Here is a 16,742-nt window from a genome sequence, read left to right as displayed (position 1 = left end):
GAGCTCACAAATGAAGGTTCCATTTTGTATTTTTTTCAGAGCTTCATCATAGAGCCTGTCTGGACAGAGCATTTATGTTCCTCATGCTGCCAAGAGACACTGATACATCTCTTAATCATGTAAGGCCCAATTTTCAGTTGTAGGTAATGCAATTATTACACTGATTGACTTCAGCAAGCTCTTTAGGTACCCCCTGCCCTTAAGGGTAATACCAGCTGATGTTCTTATGGCCCAGAAAACCACAAGTTTATGCTAACAACTTAATCTGTAGGAAAAACAATATATTTCAGAAGAGTCATATGTAGAAGTAAAAAAATGTTTCCAGTTAGTATGACTTTATCAACTCTCACAAAGAAACACAGTCGATTGTCCAGAAATAATTTATTCATCAACAATAAAACACTGAATAGAAAAAGCCTTGTAAATTAAACTATATATATATAATGCTTTATTTTTTTATTTGGTACTGCACAAAAACCACTACAGACAGTAACAAAATAATCCAATTAATCTTAAAAATTTCAAATTATAATTGTCACTCTTCATTTATCATGTTTTATTAACAATGCAAAGGTCATTTGTTTACATACTATACTTTTACTTGATATCATTAAATTGTTTCTTAAAACACTTGAAGCAATTTGTTGTTTGCCCCATAATTTATAACATGTAAGTATATCAATAAACAATATAACAGCTCTGAGAAAGATATGCGGATTGTTCAATGGTAAATAGTCTACCATAGGTTGTTTAGTGGGAGAGCAGGAATAAATCACAACTGAATTGGGATAGAAGTCAACACATTGAAGAGAAATAGTACTTGGGGAACAATTACATGTTTTCCATTGCTCGCTTGGTAATGTGATCTCTTTCAAGTTCTGATTTCTCCTCTTTTAGATACTCCAGCACCTTGGCCAGCATATCCTCATCCAGGTACTGCTTGGCTTGTGTGTCATCAGCTTCCCCGGCCATGGAGAGCCTTTTGCTGAGGGAAGCCAGCTTGGCAGCTTCCTGTGGTCCCAGCTGGTTTAGGTGCTCTCGGATGGTCTGCTCCAGGTGCTCCTCTTCCTGCAGATTGCTCTCAGAAGCTGGAGCTGGGACTCGTTTCATCTGGTTTGTATTGATCACTTCAGGGTATTTTGCCAGCACCTTTGCCAAGTAATCAGCCAGTTCTTCGTCCTTCTCATCCAGTTTCTCATACTCCATTTGTCGCCTTTCCAAATCGTTCATCCAGGAAGCTTTAGGGAACAGGTGTCCTTTCAATCTTCTAGGAATGTAAGACAGTCTTGGCAAATCATTCTCTTGATTAAGACGACTTAGTAAGTGGGAAGGATTCTGATTAGCTAAATTGTCATTTCCCAGAAGGCTGACAATATCTTCAATATTGAGGTCTTCGGGTAGATTTTCTGGAATAAGAGGCTGCTTCACGTACCCGTTTTTAGAGTTTATATTATTTTTAAATATATCACTCTGTCCTAGATTGGTTTCAGTTATCTCGTCGAGGTCTTCTGGGAATTCCATTTCCTGCTCAGCTTCCAACCTTTCACTCTGAAGCTGCTTTTTTTCTCCAGCTTTCAACATGTCTATCAAATCCTCAGGAGGAATTTGCAAATTCCTTGAGATTTCTATCAGCTGAGCTATAGACTGAGGATCAAACTGTTTATCCAAAAACATGGATGCTCTTTTTTCCTCTAGTTCTCCTCCAGTCCTTAATTTCCTGTTCCCAGCACTACTACCCATCAGCCTCTTCAGGTAATAATTCATTAGCTTTGAAACATCCTCTGACATTTGATCTTTATTTTCTCTTCTTATTTCATCCTCAAGGAAGCTGAGTTTTCCTGATCTTTTCATTTCCTCATCAATCTCCTCTTCATGTTTATCAATTTCCTCTTTGCTATCTTTTATCTCTTCCTGGGTTTGGCTTTCCACTTTTTCCTCTATGGGATTCCAATCTTCTCCTCCAACCACATCTTCATATGCAATGTTATTCACTTTATACACATCATCTTCATCATCTGTATACAGTTTCTGGTCCTCATCCAGCCTTTCTTTCTTGTGGTTACTGGGTCCTGCCATCTTCCCCAGCTCCTGGAACACCGACTCCAGCGTGGCAAGGCTCTGGGGGGTGTATTGCTCTTCCACGATTTCGTTGGTACGCTTGAAGGGACTGTCTCTTGAACCATCTTCATAGTGCCCAAGTGGCATTTTGAGGTACTTTTGCCACCTCTCAGGCCACTTGTAAGCCTCGTAATCATCAGTTAATCCAGCTGGAAAATTGTTATCTGAACTCAGACCGTAAGGTTTATTCTCCTTTGGGCCAGCCTTTGACTCCTTCTCAGCTTGCCGCAAGGCTTCTAGCATTACCTTAACCCATTGGGACTCCTCTTCAGTCAAAGAATCCCGTACGTTATCTGGGAGGTGAAGCTGATCCTTGCTTTCTTTCTGTGGCAGGAGGTATGGGACACTTTGATAAGAGTTGTAATCAGGGCTGCTTTCTCCCTTGTTGGTTTGCTTGCGAAGGTCTTCTATGTATTCCAGTGCTTTGATCATATCGGGATTTGGGAGCCTTTGTAAGTTTTTCATTGCATAGTCTGGTTCTTTCTGAAGCAGCTGGTGCTGCTGGAAGGAGGCTGCATCAACCCAACAGATTAGGACAAAGAAAAAGGTGAGAGCACAGGTTGCTCCAGGCTGGAAGATTTTAGTTTCTGCCATATTTAAAATATTTCCTTTAAATAAAGAAGAAGAAGAAAAAAGAAGCTGTTAACACATGGAGACAGGCTTAGGAAACAGAACTATGCAAGAAATTTCTTATCTCTATGCTCCAACATTAATTTTCCAATGGCAGCACCAAAGTACAAAATACCAATCCTATACAACTTGTGAAATGCCCCTAGACATATCTAGATGTCGCTTTGATCTTGAGAACAAAGCACCTAAATGACAAAATCAGTGTATCCATACATTTAAATGCTGTTCGAAATAGTAACATTAAAACTACAGACAGAATTATTTTGTGAGATTGCTCCATAAGGCATCTAATTTCATGCCAGGACAATGCTGCTGAATGGTGCTAAACTGCAATAAAATTAATGTGATGAAGTGGAGAACATGGCATATAAAATTACTTGCAAGTTTATTTCTGTCAGTACTGATAGTACTGAAGCTACTACTTCCTTTATTTTGCTATTTCATTAAAAAAAAAAATTGTATTACAAGTGAATATCAGTTAATGACTCTATGAGTCATCTTCCTAGGGCAATGATCCTTTATATGAGAGGAAAACTAAAATTTATCCTAAAGGTACAAAATAATTTTACCAAATACTTTAAAGGCCATTTTGGAAAGGAGCTCGAGTAGGTAGGTTGTGAGTGGTGATTTCATTCATTTGGTTATTCATTCACTTCAGCAGAAACTGAGTCAGGTCCCAGGACAGGCAGAAACATGACCATTGGCAAATTTGATTAGAACAGATCAGTAGAAACCCATGTCTGCCCAGCTTACACCAGAGAAAAATAAACTCTGGAACAGAACTGGGAAAAATATGCCTCTGACAGAATTAAGATGATTACAGCATCACTGTGCATGAGGATGCAGCTGCAAAAGCCCAGCCTTGCAGGGAGCTGGGCACCCTCCACACAGCACAGGGGAAAATTGCCATCAGTTGTTTCCTAGGACATGCTCAGGCACTGGTACACTGGGGCCACGGGACAGATTAGACTCTTTTCTGATCCAGTTACATTAACAAATAAAGTACAATAATGAGAAAGGAATGATAAAGATAGAAACTGCTTTGATTAATTGACCTATTTTGGTTCCTTTGGTTTTTGGCTTGGTAAAAGCATCCTGGTGGTTCATGACAGCCTGAAAGAGCTGTGTACACCAGTGTTTACCCACGGCTGGAACTACAAAGTGAGCATGAATATGCTCATTTCAGCTCACTTGTAGATTTTTCCGCTCAGTTTTTGTCCTTAACATAATGTGACTTCACTAAATAATTAAAGCACTATCAGTTCAGACAGCTGCTTATTTTCCCCCCCTCAGTATGCATGAGCAGGCTAATAGGCATAATAGCAAACAATTTCCCCAAACATTTCTGACTTCAAGCCTGGATACATTTGAGCATTGATTTCACAAAGGATTAGTTCAACAGCTGATTAGAAGGTCCCACCCTCCATGTCTGAGTTTGCCCTGAGACAAAGCCAAGACATTGCTTCATTTTCTGTCACAGAAATGGCACTAGCCCTGTACATAAATGTATATCTCCATAAAATAAAGCAAAACAAAAACACCTAGTTTGCTATTTCTGTAGCATATGTGAAATTAATACTTTTCTTTTTCAGCAGAGACTAACAGAATTAGTTTGATTAGCACATGAGAAACTGTCCTTTCCAAGCAATGGGGGAAGGGAGAGTCATTCTGTAATCATCTGCCAAGCACCTCCCACTCACGAAGACCAGGAACTCACCCTCCTTCGCTGCACACAGTTTGGATTGTTACAGGCTTTGCAAGAGCATCCCACTAAAATCAAAATGTGTGCAGCCAGGCAAAGTTACTTTAGTGTTCCACAAGGATGTTGCTCAACTGGGTAATTCCTTTACCGGAATAACAGATCACTGGTTCCTCTCTACATATTTTATATACATTTGCCTCTAGGTCAATTTTTACTTCTAATTTACTGGTAGATGATATTTGAAAGCCTTGCCAAACAGATTTGGGAATGATTTCTTTTAAAACTTTGAGTTCAGGTCGTAAATCTTGTCATTAAATATATTGCGCCACCCAAAGTAAGAGGACCCCTCCCCAGTCTTTCAGAATTTGATTCCACATTTGATTTTTAAAAAGGACATTTTAGCCTATCTTTAGGAAATATTGTAAACATTCTCTCCTGTGCCTCTCAAAGGACAATATGCTAAAACAGCTCTTTTGTCTCCAGATCAATAACTGTGAAGCCAGTCTAGATGGAGAGCATATTTTCTCCTCTATTAGCACCTAACAAACAGGAAAATCACCTTTTAGCCAACAAATGAAGATGAAGAAGTTCCTCTTTACAAAATGAGGCAATCATGATCCAAATTTAACACATACAAAGACAATACAGACTGAAAAAAGTTCCCTAAAAAACGGACACAGAAAATATCTCCTTTCTGGGATGTTTCCATGGTAGCAGTAATTTGCTTTCTCGTTCTCTTAGCAGTTGTTTCTGATGTGACTCTACTGTTTCCAGTGAAATTTTGCTATGAAAACTCATAGGTTTTTCCTATAGATGTGTCCCTGCCCTGAAAGTCTTAGGTGAAACGTAACAGCAGTTTTCCATAAGGAAAATAAATATATCGTGCACTCTTCCTCCCTTATTTTATTTTTTTTTCTGCAATAAAGAACACAACTGCAGTGAATTCATCTTGTTTAAAAGCATCTCTAACCCTTTACCCTGTGGAAGGGACTGAAAACACAAACAAAACAGCAACGAAGGGAAAAAGCCCAAACCCACAGCAGTTCTGGTGAGTATAATGACTGTTTGCGTACGGATACATGTGGGAAGTAACTCGGAGGGTGTTTGCATCCGAGGGAACCCCCCGCCCATCCGCTGAAACGCCTTGTCGCCGACCCGGCATGACTGAGTGCCATCGCTCCCGGGAGCGCTCTGCTTCCCGTCTGAGCCACGGGCGGTACTGACAGCACATACATGGAATATCTATAGTGATAGAGCTACATTTTATAGAGATGTGCTCCCTTGCGAGCGCCAGCCCCGGCAACGCCGGCTCTCGGTGCGACTTCACCGCTCGCTCGGTGCCGGATCCCCCACGCACATCCCTACATCCCAACATCCCTACAGCCCTGCAGCCCTACCTGCGCTGCCGCCGCTCCGCCGCTCCGCCGGCTTCAGCACCCGGACAGCGCCCGCTTATACCGCCCTCGCCGCGCGTCACGGCTGCGCCCCGCCCCGCCCCGCCCGGCCGAGCCTCCGCGGGACCCTCCGCGGGCGGAGCGACCCCCGAGCCCGCAGAGGGCGGGCAGACACCCGGGCGGGTAAAACCGGCAGCGGAGAAAAGGGGGAAGAAGAAAAATCGGGGAGAAAAGTGAAAAAGAGGAAAAAAGACACGAGGAAAACCAAGAAGATAAAAGGGAGGCAAGGAAGAAAGAAAAGGGAAAGGGAAAAAACGTTTAAAAAGAAAAAAAAAAAAAAAAGGGAGACGTCATACAGCCAGTGCCTTCTGCTTCTTGGCTCCCACAGGCTAAGAGGGACTTGAACACGACGTACACCTCGGGGGTGGGTGAAGCTGACCCTCACCCCGAGTGGGTTCATGAAGCTGATCCACAGCTTGGGTGTGTGGATGAAGCTGACCCACACCTCGGAGGGTGCGTGCCGGCCAAACCGGCAGCAGGGACACATGCTCTGACACGGCTGTGGGGCAGGAACAAAGCTGAGGACACGCAGGGCCTGGAGGTGGGTGTGAGCCCAGCTATGAGGAAGACCCTGCAGCCCAGGGTCAGTGTGAGTGTGTGTGCCTGGCCGTGCCCGTGCCTTGGCAGGAGACGGCCTTTCAACAGCTATGGCCAGCAGGGGGTTTAATTTAGTTTCTCTAGTTCATTGACTGAGCTATTGTGGCACATTTCTGGCTTTGTCACAGGGCAGGGATAATTCATGGCATCTGTGGCCTTGTCATCAAGTGTAGGAGGCCCTGGAGCTCTGGACCAACTGGAGATGGGTGCTCCTGAGGGAGGGAGCTGAGGAGGGAATGATACCCCTCCACGGTTTGCCCAAGATAGTTGGAAATACTGAAGCATGTTGGGGAAAGACAAGGCAGAGTGTTCCTCCTGCCCCAGCCTGTGTGCTCTGCCTCTGCCAGTGGCTGTGGCATGGGAGAGGGGCCAGGCTGGCGCTCCTCTGGATGGGGATGGAGCCAGAGAGGGACTCCCCATCCCTGGCACCACTGCCAGGCACTGCTGAAAAGGCCCTTGCAGTTTTACCTCCATTCTCAGCACTCAAAAAGGGCAGTGCTTGCATGCCTGGAGCAGTGGGGTGAGTAAATACCACTGTGCCATAAATCACAAAGCACAAGATGTAACACACGGCTTCAGCTGATGCTCAGAGTTTTAGCTTGTTCCTTCTGCTTCCTTTCTATTACAGAAAGGATGTTTTACTTTGGCTTTTAAATAAGGATTCCTTTTCCCCAAAAATAAATCTTTCCTGACAATTTTGACCTTTTACAGCACAAAATGGGAAAAAAACCTAGGACGAATGTACCTTCCAAGCCAATAAACATTACAAAATTAAATTGTTGTAAGAACAGTAAGCTAGAAATAATTGTAGCCATGAACACAGACAAGATGACAATCCTGGCTACATTTGCTGTAGTTGACATGGAGATCTGGAAACAGAGATCTTGTTTAAACTCATGTAGTTTTATGAGTAAAATACAGTATCAGTTTTTGTGCTGAAACTCTTCAGCAGCAGCTTTATTCTGGTCCCAGATTCCATCCAACACACTCACTTTCATTACCAGACCCAGGAAGAAAAGAGCCAAACAAAATATTGCATTAGGGCCTGTGACAGCAACCCCGAAGAAGGGAAACAGAAAGGCATTGCTGCAGTAAGCAGAGGGCAAGGTCCAAGTGCCCTCTGAGCAGCTGGGAACTGTATGCTGAACACCACATCCCCCTCAGCAAGGCTCTGGATGCCCACAAAACACAGCTCTGCAGACATTGCTATCACTAATACGCCTCAGTCCATTGAGAGAGTTCTCAATGTAATCAAAACCAAAAAACAAAATAATAACAAAAAACACCCAGGAGAAAATTACTCAATTCACACTTTCAGGAATTTTCTTGTGCCTCTGCAGGTATTTCCAACAGGGGCTCTTGTTCATTCTGTCACCAAATGACTAATACTTATGGAGCAAATTCTTTCCCATGAAATCATCCTGCTGAACCCCATCTATCTATCCCTGATCTTCTGCATCAGAGAGTGTTTCAGACCACCCAAATTATTTGGCACATGAGCAAGATTCCAGCCTCCTTAACCACTCACCCGAGGTTTACAGCATATAAAGTCAGGCAGACACTTGGCTTAGGTCTCTGCTGTGGTTATTCTGTGTTCAGTGGATAAAATTTTCCAAAGGCTCTCTACAATCCATCTGTCAATTTTACTCCATATCAAAAAGTGTTGCCTAGGCTTTGTGCTTACGATTGATTGCATCCACACAGCCCTATAAGGAGGGCCTTACTGAATGTACTTTTTTTGGTCATATTGAATGTACAGCATTCTTTTCCTCAAAATGACTCATGCAACAGAAAATTGGATCTGTTCTGTCATCAGAAGTTCCGTGGTATTTTATACAAGAGTAAGATCACATCACAGCATCTCTGATTTTTAGGAAATTGCATTAGAATTAGCTCAATATCAACTGCTTAAGCAAAGGAGCTTGGTAATCTTGTTTTTCCGAGTGAATTTTAACGATGTTGCATCCTTTTGTGGATCCTGGGAACAGCCCAGCTCTATCTGCAGTGATTTCTCTGAACAGCTTGCCTTGTCACATGCTCTACCTTACCTACTCATGCACCATGAGAAGATAAAAGTTAATCAATCAACCCTGCACCCTGCCCAAAAGGCTCTTATTTCATTTTATGCAAGAAAAAGGGCATGGGGGTTGGGAGGGGAACTTCACTGCAGCAAACAGAGACAAGAGGGTTCCAGCCTGCTCTGTTTTGTCATACCCCAGCTGGAATATCATCATCCCTAAAGTCAGTAGGAAAAGTCAGGAAATTTGTCTTGAGGAGGAAGGATGGTCTGGCAAGGGCCAGGGGCCAAGGGGTCACTGTCCTTCTGCCCAGGCCCCAGGACACACCAGTACCTGTGGGGTGACGGTGGCCAGAACCACCATTGTTCACAAACCATGGCCTCCCACCACACCTGCCCAGCTCCCAGGGGAGGATGGAATGATGATCTTGCTGGAATGACCATCCCAGCAGCAACAGGGAGGCTGCACATTTGTCTGCCTGCTGCGGCCCTTTTCTAAGCACCAGAAGGTTTTCAGTTTGTGCGCTTCAGCTCTAGCTCTCTCCTCCTCTAACTGGTGCCACCAAAGATTAGCACTGCTGAAAAATAAAGCAGGGTTGTGTCAATATTGATTATTTTCCCCCTTCTTCTGTTTCTAGTAGCAACTAAAAATAATTTACAATTCATTATAGACATGACATCTCCTGCAGAATAAATGCCATTGTCACATTTAAAATTCAGTCCATATCTGACTTGAATATCTTCATTTATTCTGTATATAATGAGAAAGAGGAGGTTTTCTTCCCTCAGAAAAAGCTCATCTGCCATCATAGATACAGATTCTTTTAAATTATTTTAATTTAAAAATACTTGAGCTCTGCTTGTGTCCAACATCAGACTCATCATTTTCTGCTCATTTTGCATGCTTGAAAGATCAATCATATTTGTATGCAAATATTTTTGGCCTCCCTAAATTTAGTGCATAATAAATGGCTCAAATTTCATTTCCAAAGCCATAAGAGGAGGGATAAATACAGCACTGAAAGGAAAAATGAGGGCTTTGCAGTCTGTAACCACAGTCCTTTAAAAGCAGAGAAGTCAAGGCAAGCGTTCACTGGCTGTAGATCACTGGGCTTTATTCAACACTGCAACGAGATTAAGCAGGTTTAGCACCGGCCTGCCCTACACACCTCCCTGAGGGAACATTACAAGAACAGGTTTTGCTGGGGAAAATTAAAAACGAAAAACCAAACCCAGACTTCTATTCATCTGCATTTACAAGTTCAGGATTTCAGGCTGCCTGCTTATAAAAAAAAAAAAACAACCAAAAAACTCTGAAGAGAAGCCTTAGGCAAGGTGTGGCTGCCACCCCTGAGACATGAGACGCCCCAGTGCTCAGCCCTGGGAACCACCACTCAACAGCCCAGCACTCTGCACCAGAGGCTCTGTGCAACGCCTGCTTAGGGACCTTCCCCAGGGCTTTGTCACCCCTCAAGTGCCTCTTGTTTTCTCCAGTGACTGCTGGAGAAGCCCAGCCCCACTGCCTCACTGCTGCTACCTGCCCAGTGACCTACACTTGCTGTAGGATGCCTCAAGCTTGGGATAATCAGGCTCTACCCCATAGGAGAGACCCCCTGCTCAGGGCAGGGAAATGGGATCTATCAGCTCAGCCAGGGCCAGAGGGGCAGAGAAGGCTGTGCTGGAAGGAGCAGCAAAAGCAGCAGATGAATCAACAGGGAAAGAGTTTACTGCTATACTTGTTCCAGTATAGCAGTCTCCAGTTTGAGTACCCTGCACAGGAATAGCAAAACACCAACGGATTAAGGAGTAGAATATATGCCTTCTCATAGAACCACCAAAGTATTTTTATCTCCAGGCCTCCCACACACATACTCACATATTTTCTCCCATGGAGTTTCAAGGCTTTTCACAAGCCTGTGACATCTGCTTACCAACATTTGGTGTAAAAATATCGATATCTGTTCTGCATAGCTGTTCTGAGTGCTACATTTACCAGCCAGTAAAGATCAAGAGTCTCCTGGGAGCTGGCTGGATCAAACTGTCATGATTTCAGCACTGCTTTGCGTCAGACAGCAGAATTTAAAGTCAAAACACAGATAGTTCAGGGAGGAAGACAATGTGAAGCCCTGAGTCATACCCTGCTGAGGGTGAGGAGAACAGATTAATAGACAGCAAACATGAATGAAACCGAAGGGCTCATTTAGTCATGCGGCTGCTTCTGAAACCCAAAATAAGATTTATTTTTAGTCGTTGGGGATGAAAAGAGGATTTCTTTGCACTTTTCCAAGGAGAAGTTGAGAGAAGAGTTTTAATTAGCACACGGCAGGCTCCCCTTTGCCTTGACACCCCAAGGGGCTCAGCTGCAGGGCTGGCTGTGCTCAGGCAGGGCTTGCTGCTCACAGGCTGCTCTAACAATTTGTCATCCATGGGATGCTGCACGACCCGGCAACTTTCAGCATCATTCAGATATGGAAGAGGCAGCCTTTACTCCAGCCCCAGCCCACTCTCCTTTGCTAAAGTTGAGTCAAAATAGTCTGCTTGTAGCCAGGTGGGGGTTTTTTTTGAGGAGCTGTGCCATTTCCTGCTGCTGGCTCATGGGGGAAGGAGACAAAGGAACCGTGTCTTGGCAGCTGGAGAAAGTGCACAGGTTCACCCCAAATCATTGGAGATTACATAACTGAAACCTCTGAGCCTTTCAGAGCAGCTGTGGCAGCAACCAGCAGCAGCCAGCAAAACGGTTTGCCTCTGCCTTCCCTGTGCGTGCCACCTGCTTGTGGCGAGATCCTCAGCTGGTGTGAGGGTCCAGCCTGGGGTATGGGCCACCTTGGGGTATCTGAGTCAGTCAGGATTGCCCGTCAGTGATATTTTTGTGAGAGAACACAAAAGTTTTACATGGGAGAGAAAAAAGTTTGCACAACAATGATCTGTACACACATTTATGTGAGTTTTCATTTTAAGTAAACAGAGAGAAGTGCTTTCACAGCTGTGCACAAGATTAGTTCCATTATTTAGTCCTCTGCTAAATCATTTAGCAATTCTGCTCTGCAGAAACTTCCTGATCTTGGGGCTAAGTCATTTCTATCCCTTACTTACATTAAAGCCTCATTAATTTTCACATTAATCACTCATAAACATGAAGAAGCTCAGTGATTTTGGATCTCCGTGCCTCCGGCAGAAAAGTGTCCATTTTGTTATCTGCTGCCTCGTCTGAGTCTGACAACACGGGATAGGGTTTAGAATAGCAAAACTGCCACTCAAAATTAACACTTCTGTGCTTCCTCTTTTTGTTTTTTCTGGGAGTCCAACCATTCCCAAAGCATGAGCCAGCATGCTGGCATTACTACACGTGGGCAAAGGATCTTCCATCCCCACACCATTAGGGCAACAGGTGCTTTAGCAATGGAGCATGTGAGAATTTATATGTTAAAGCTAGGAGGGCAAAAAGCCATGCTCTGCTCCGTGCCGTAAAACATTATCACAATTTTCTTGTGCATTGTCCTTGTCAGGGTCATTCATTTCACTGGTTTCATTACAGCCCTTTCTGTGGCCATAGGTTTGTCCTTTGCTCAGTACATATATGCGTGAATTCCAACTCTATTGCTACAATAATTTATACAGATCTGGGTCAAAATCAAATGTAGTATTTGGTCAATAACGTGACAAAAATAGACAAAAGAGACTCAGTGCAAGGCACAGCACAGAGACAGTGTTATAGAATTTCCTCCTCCTACAAGAAGAGGGCAAACAATTTGATTTGTTAGCTTGTGTGGACAAGGCACAATCATGTCATGCCATGCCCTTTTCAAAAACTGTATACTAAATTAAAAGTTTAGTCAACATAATAATCAGTGATTGCATCAAAAAGAGAGCACAAGTTCATGTCCTCCCATGTGGTTTTGGCTATTAGCATTTGCCACATCAACATCAAAGCAGAAATCCTGTAATTTTAGGGTTCGTCTGTGCTGACTTTGAATTTCAGGGTATAGACCCAGGGAGAACTGGCTGGTTTCAATGGCAGCTTCCCTACTTCAGTGCGCTGTGGGATGAAGGCAAGTCCAGTGCAAAAAGCAGAACAAATGCAGGTTAATCATTTACCCCCCAGTCGCTGCAGGCTGTGTTCAGGAGTGAGCACAGAACCAGCACAGCCCACTGACCTACTGACACCCACTCCTGGGTGGTAAGGATTTAATACCATCACACAGATGTGCAGGAGGCAGATTCTGAACAGCAGGAGGCAGAGAAATCAAACAGTGTGATCTGGGAGCTGCACACTTCCACAATGGGCAAGTGTACATGGAAAGCCACCGCACTCCATCCAACATGGGATGGAGTGGGAGCCAGAGTACAGCCGGGTGCATGGCACAACATGGCATCCATTCACTGCAAAGATTAAAAGCTCTGGTAACATCTATAATTTGCTTTTTCTTATCACTCAGTCATGGAAAGGTCTCTTGGGGCAGGACAAAAGTGATAGGCAGGCTGCTCCCTTCCCTGGCAAAGGTCAAAATACAAGCAGTGACATTGTTTCTCCAAACAGGACAACTGCTAACCTTCTTCAGGCTGGGAAGAACGTTTGTTTGGATGTCCAGACTGTTTTAGATAGCAGTCTCACATCTCTCTCAGCTATCAGAGCCTTGACTGGCAAGTTAAATCCATATATTTAGGAGAAAATGCTGTGATTTTCCCCTAAGGCAAATACTTTCTCTTACATACCTTACTGGTAAGTCCCTGAGATGGGCTGAGTGCCCTTCTCAGCCCTGAGGCTCCTGCCTGGGAGGATATATTTTTCACCGAATTTGTAGCTAGTTCCTTTAATTTGAAGCACTTCTGCCACTGCCACTGTGCTGCAAAACATCACCCCGGGTCCATCGCTCCAGCAGCAGGGCTGCACACCCTGTAAAGCACAGCCCAGGAGCTGCTCACAGATGCAACCTGCATCCCCAAGGACTCAGTGGCCATCTTCCAAAAAAATGCCAGGTATCCTGTCATCTGTTCCTACTGCATTCAGCATGATGCTGCATCTCATACAAGTGTTCTGCTCTCCCAAAATAAATGGTTTGAGATTCAAGGCAAAAGCAATTCAGTGCAGCTGTTTAAAATCAGGTCACAAAGCCCTCAATGAATTGCTGTCAGCATCACCCTGAGCATGGCTCGTGGGTGCTTCCGCGTGGACATGGGTCACAGGGAGCTCTTTGGCTGGCTGTGTGTTTCCACTACCGTACCTCAAAGATGGACCAAAAGGCCAGATGCTATGCCTGGCACTGGAGATCTTGTCTGAAGAACTAAACGGATTACTTGTCCATGCCGGGAGGTCTTCACCATCTGTTGCAGATGTAATATTGATGAGGTTCTCAATTGTAAATAACAATTTCATGATGCTATTATATGAAAAACAAACAAACAAAACCAAACCCAGCCCTTCCAGGTTGCTGATGCTTGCTTTTGAGCAGGGAGCCATGACCAATCTGTTTGCTTAGGTGGATTCTCCTCGGTTTCCCCTGATGTACTGGTGCTTGTTGTGGCAGGTGTGTGTCCCTGTGGTGTCGTGCTGTGGCTCGGTGCCTCTCTGACCATGGCTGCAGAAACTGCTGGCTGCTTCTCACCCTGATGCATGAAGGTCCTTTTCTCACTCCTCATCCTCCCTTCTGCAAGGACCTGGCAGTGCATGGCAGGTACAGACTTGGTCCTGTGCAGAATCAGAGCTCCCTGAGCTCCTGGGAAGGACATCAATCCTGTTTCATTATATTTTTTGAAGAATGGAGGTCCTTTGTACAGGACAGGAAAAAATAGGAAGGAAGAACTGTAATGTGAGGAGACACAGCAGGAGCTGGTAAGTGAAGAAAGCAGCCAGCTGCCAGGGATGCAGCTGCAGTGCGTGAGCCAGCAGAGCACAAGGATGAATGCTCCTCTGGAAACCACGGACACAGGCTCCAAACTGGAAAGACCAGATGGTGCAGGAGCTGAGGCAGGAATACTGAGTCTCTCTTTGAGGGCCTATGCCAAGGAGGTGGCACCAAAGGGTAATTAGGCTGATGAACAGCAATATTAAATGTATGAAATGAGGCTTACAATGTAAGAGAAGTATTAGGAAAAAGTAGTTGAAGGGAGAAGCGTAACAGAGCAAATCCCAGCATAATTAATCTGCAGAGAAGCAGAAATACAGAACCTGCTCCCAAAAGTAAATCCATATAAAAACCCCAGTTATGTTTCCTGATTTTTACCCACCAAGCACATATGTGAATTCCAGCCATTTATTTGCTTTTAAAAAGCAGTAAACCCATAGGATTCAAAGTATATGCTTCAGTTGTAATGAGACCAAGTATATTTGGAATACTCACAAAATTAAAAACATATCTAAGTGCTTTGAGCAGCAGTCAGTGTTTGCTAAATGAGAGCCCTTAACCATGATTTTTAATTAGTATTGGCAAAAACCTTAATACAAAGTTTATGTTGTTACTTCTCACAGCTGCATAGACAGCTAGGGCTCAGAGGCCATCTATTGACAGCAACACCCAGACAGCATAAACTTGGAAACCAAACACAACTGCAGCTGCTTCTTTGTGCCAGTGGCATCAGACAAAACCAAACCAAACCAAGCTGCTTTTTGTAATTATTATAACCAAGTACAACCAGTCCTCTTACCAAACAATGACACTTCAGGAGAAGAGATCCAAAAAAAACCCAAACAAGCAAGCAAGAAATTTTCAGGCAGACAGATTATAAAAGAAGCCTGCAAATTTGATTGCTCTGTTGATCATCGAAAGTAACATCTACAAAGCTGCCTACAATCCCCTGATAAATGTGATATCCTCCCATGGCTATATTGTCTGTTAGCTGAAGACTACTCTGACCTACAGAGTAGCTGTTGAATTCATACTTTGCATTGTGCTGAAGTCTTAAATTCATAATGCAACATGAATTTTAACAATGCTGAGCAAGTCTTGCCTACCATATCAGCTGCACTAGCTTAAAAAAGATGGACCACTAAATACTATAGTATATAACCACATGTGCAGAAAATTATACACACCCCAAAGGGGTGGATGGATCAGGGTTTTAAGGCAGAAAAGCAAAGCAAAGCAATTCAGACTATGTAGTTTTCTAAGTCCCTGAATCCTTACACAGCACAGACAAAAGTTCTGAGATGACCCTGTGCCTTAATAAGGTCTCTAAGTACTTCAGGTACTGTAAATCATTGCCCTCCAAAACCTATTGTCAATTGTCTTGTGAGTGTAGAGGCCTTGCAAAGTAGTTGCCGTTCCCACATATTTCTTTCTGCTTCATTTAGAGGCTACAAAGATACTTTAAAATAATTTGGAACAGCTGTGATATACAAAAAAAATCCAGCTGCAAAATAGCATCTTAGAAAGAACCAGGAGTCCTTGTTTTGCTTGGTGACAGCAAGTATATCCACTCTTTTGCACAGACAGAGAAGGCAGACATGACTGTAATTAAGAGCAAGTGAAGCGCTTGCAGGGGACAGGAGTGGAGGATGGTTAAATTAACCTTTCACAGACCACTTCAATGCTGACACATTCTAACATATGTTTTTTTCTGCAATCTTGCCTGTCCTTCATCACTTCTCTGAGTATTTTCTACTGTGTCTAACCCAATGAAACTCTGGCTGTGACCAGCAGAATCTGCTGTGAATAGTTTATATTCCAGTACAGCTGTTTGAGCAAGGATTAAGTCATCATACCAGTCTGGGGAACATACAGCATTTTATTCTGGTCTAACTTAGTTCAGGTTAAAGAACCTTTATATGTAAGTAGGAATCTGTCCCTCTGTTTCTTTCATCCTGATTTGCAGTATTTAACAGCATCCTACGTAGGGTGTAACTCCTCCTACAGAACAACTGGCAGAGCAGAAAAAAGAGCAGTTTCCATTGCACTTTTCTTACCAAGCTTTCCATAATCTTCCTGTAGACTTCCTTGTAGCAGTCCAGGGCAGTTAAAGCCTTGGTGGCCTCACTGCTGAATAACAGTAACTCTGTGACCATTCCATTAATGTTGTAAGAACAACAGTTCTGTAAGATATTTGGCAATATTTGTTATCTAGAGGCTTTTTGAACAGCCACCTTCACAGAAAAGTCCTATCACAGAGACAAGAATGGTTTTTTTGACCAATTGTTTGCTATTCTCTGGTGCAACCCTGAAATATTTTGAAGTGGTTTGCTTATGATTCAAGAAAGGAAAAAATACGTAAATAAAGAAGGAAAGATCAG

General features: G+C 43.6%; 1 protein-coding gene across 1 annotated transcript; it reads right to left on the bottom strand.

The window, feature by feature from the left end:
- Positions 1-364: 364 nt before the first annotated feature.
- SCG2 (secretogranin II) lies at positions 365-5,950 on the bottom strand. The gene is made up of 2 exons (XM_010406012.3): positions 5,848-5,950; positions 365-2,726 (listed from the first exon to the last, which is right to left on the bottom strand). The coding sequence occupies exon 2, from the start codon at positions 2,710-2,712 to the stop codon at positions 832-834; it is 1,881 nt and encodes a 626-aa protein (XP_010404314.1). The 5' UTR covers positions 2,713-2,726; positions 5,848-5,950; the 3' UTR covers positions 365-831.
- Positions 5,951-16,742: the final 10,792 nt, after the last annotated feature.

The sequence above is a fragment of the Corvus cornix genome, chromosome 9 (assembly GCF_000738735.6).
Source record: "Corvus cornix cornix isolate S_Up_H32 chromosome 9, ASM73873v5, whole genome shotgun sequence".
Classification (NCBI taxonomy): domain Eukaryota; kingdom Metazoa; phylum Chordata; class Aves; order Passeriformes; family Corvidae; genus Corvus; species Corvus cornix.
The sequence above is the reverse complement of the archived record's forward strand: the minus strand, read 5'-3'. Positions and strand labels throughout refer to the sequence as shown.

Bases quoted from the DNA above. Each gene is read 5' to 3' on its own strand.
- SCG2 (XM_010406012.3), bottom strand. From the start codon at position 2,712: ATGGCAGAAACTAAAATCTTCCAGCCTGGAGCAACCTGTGCTCTCACC.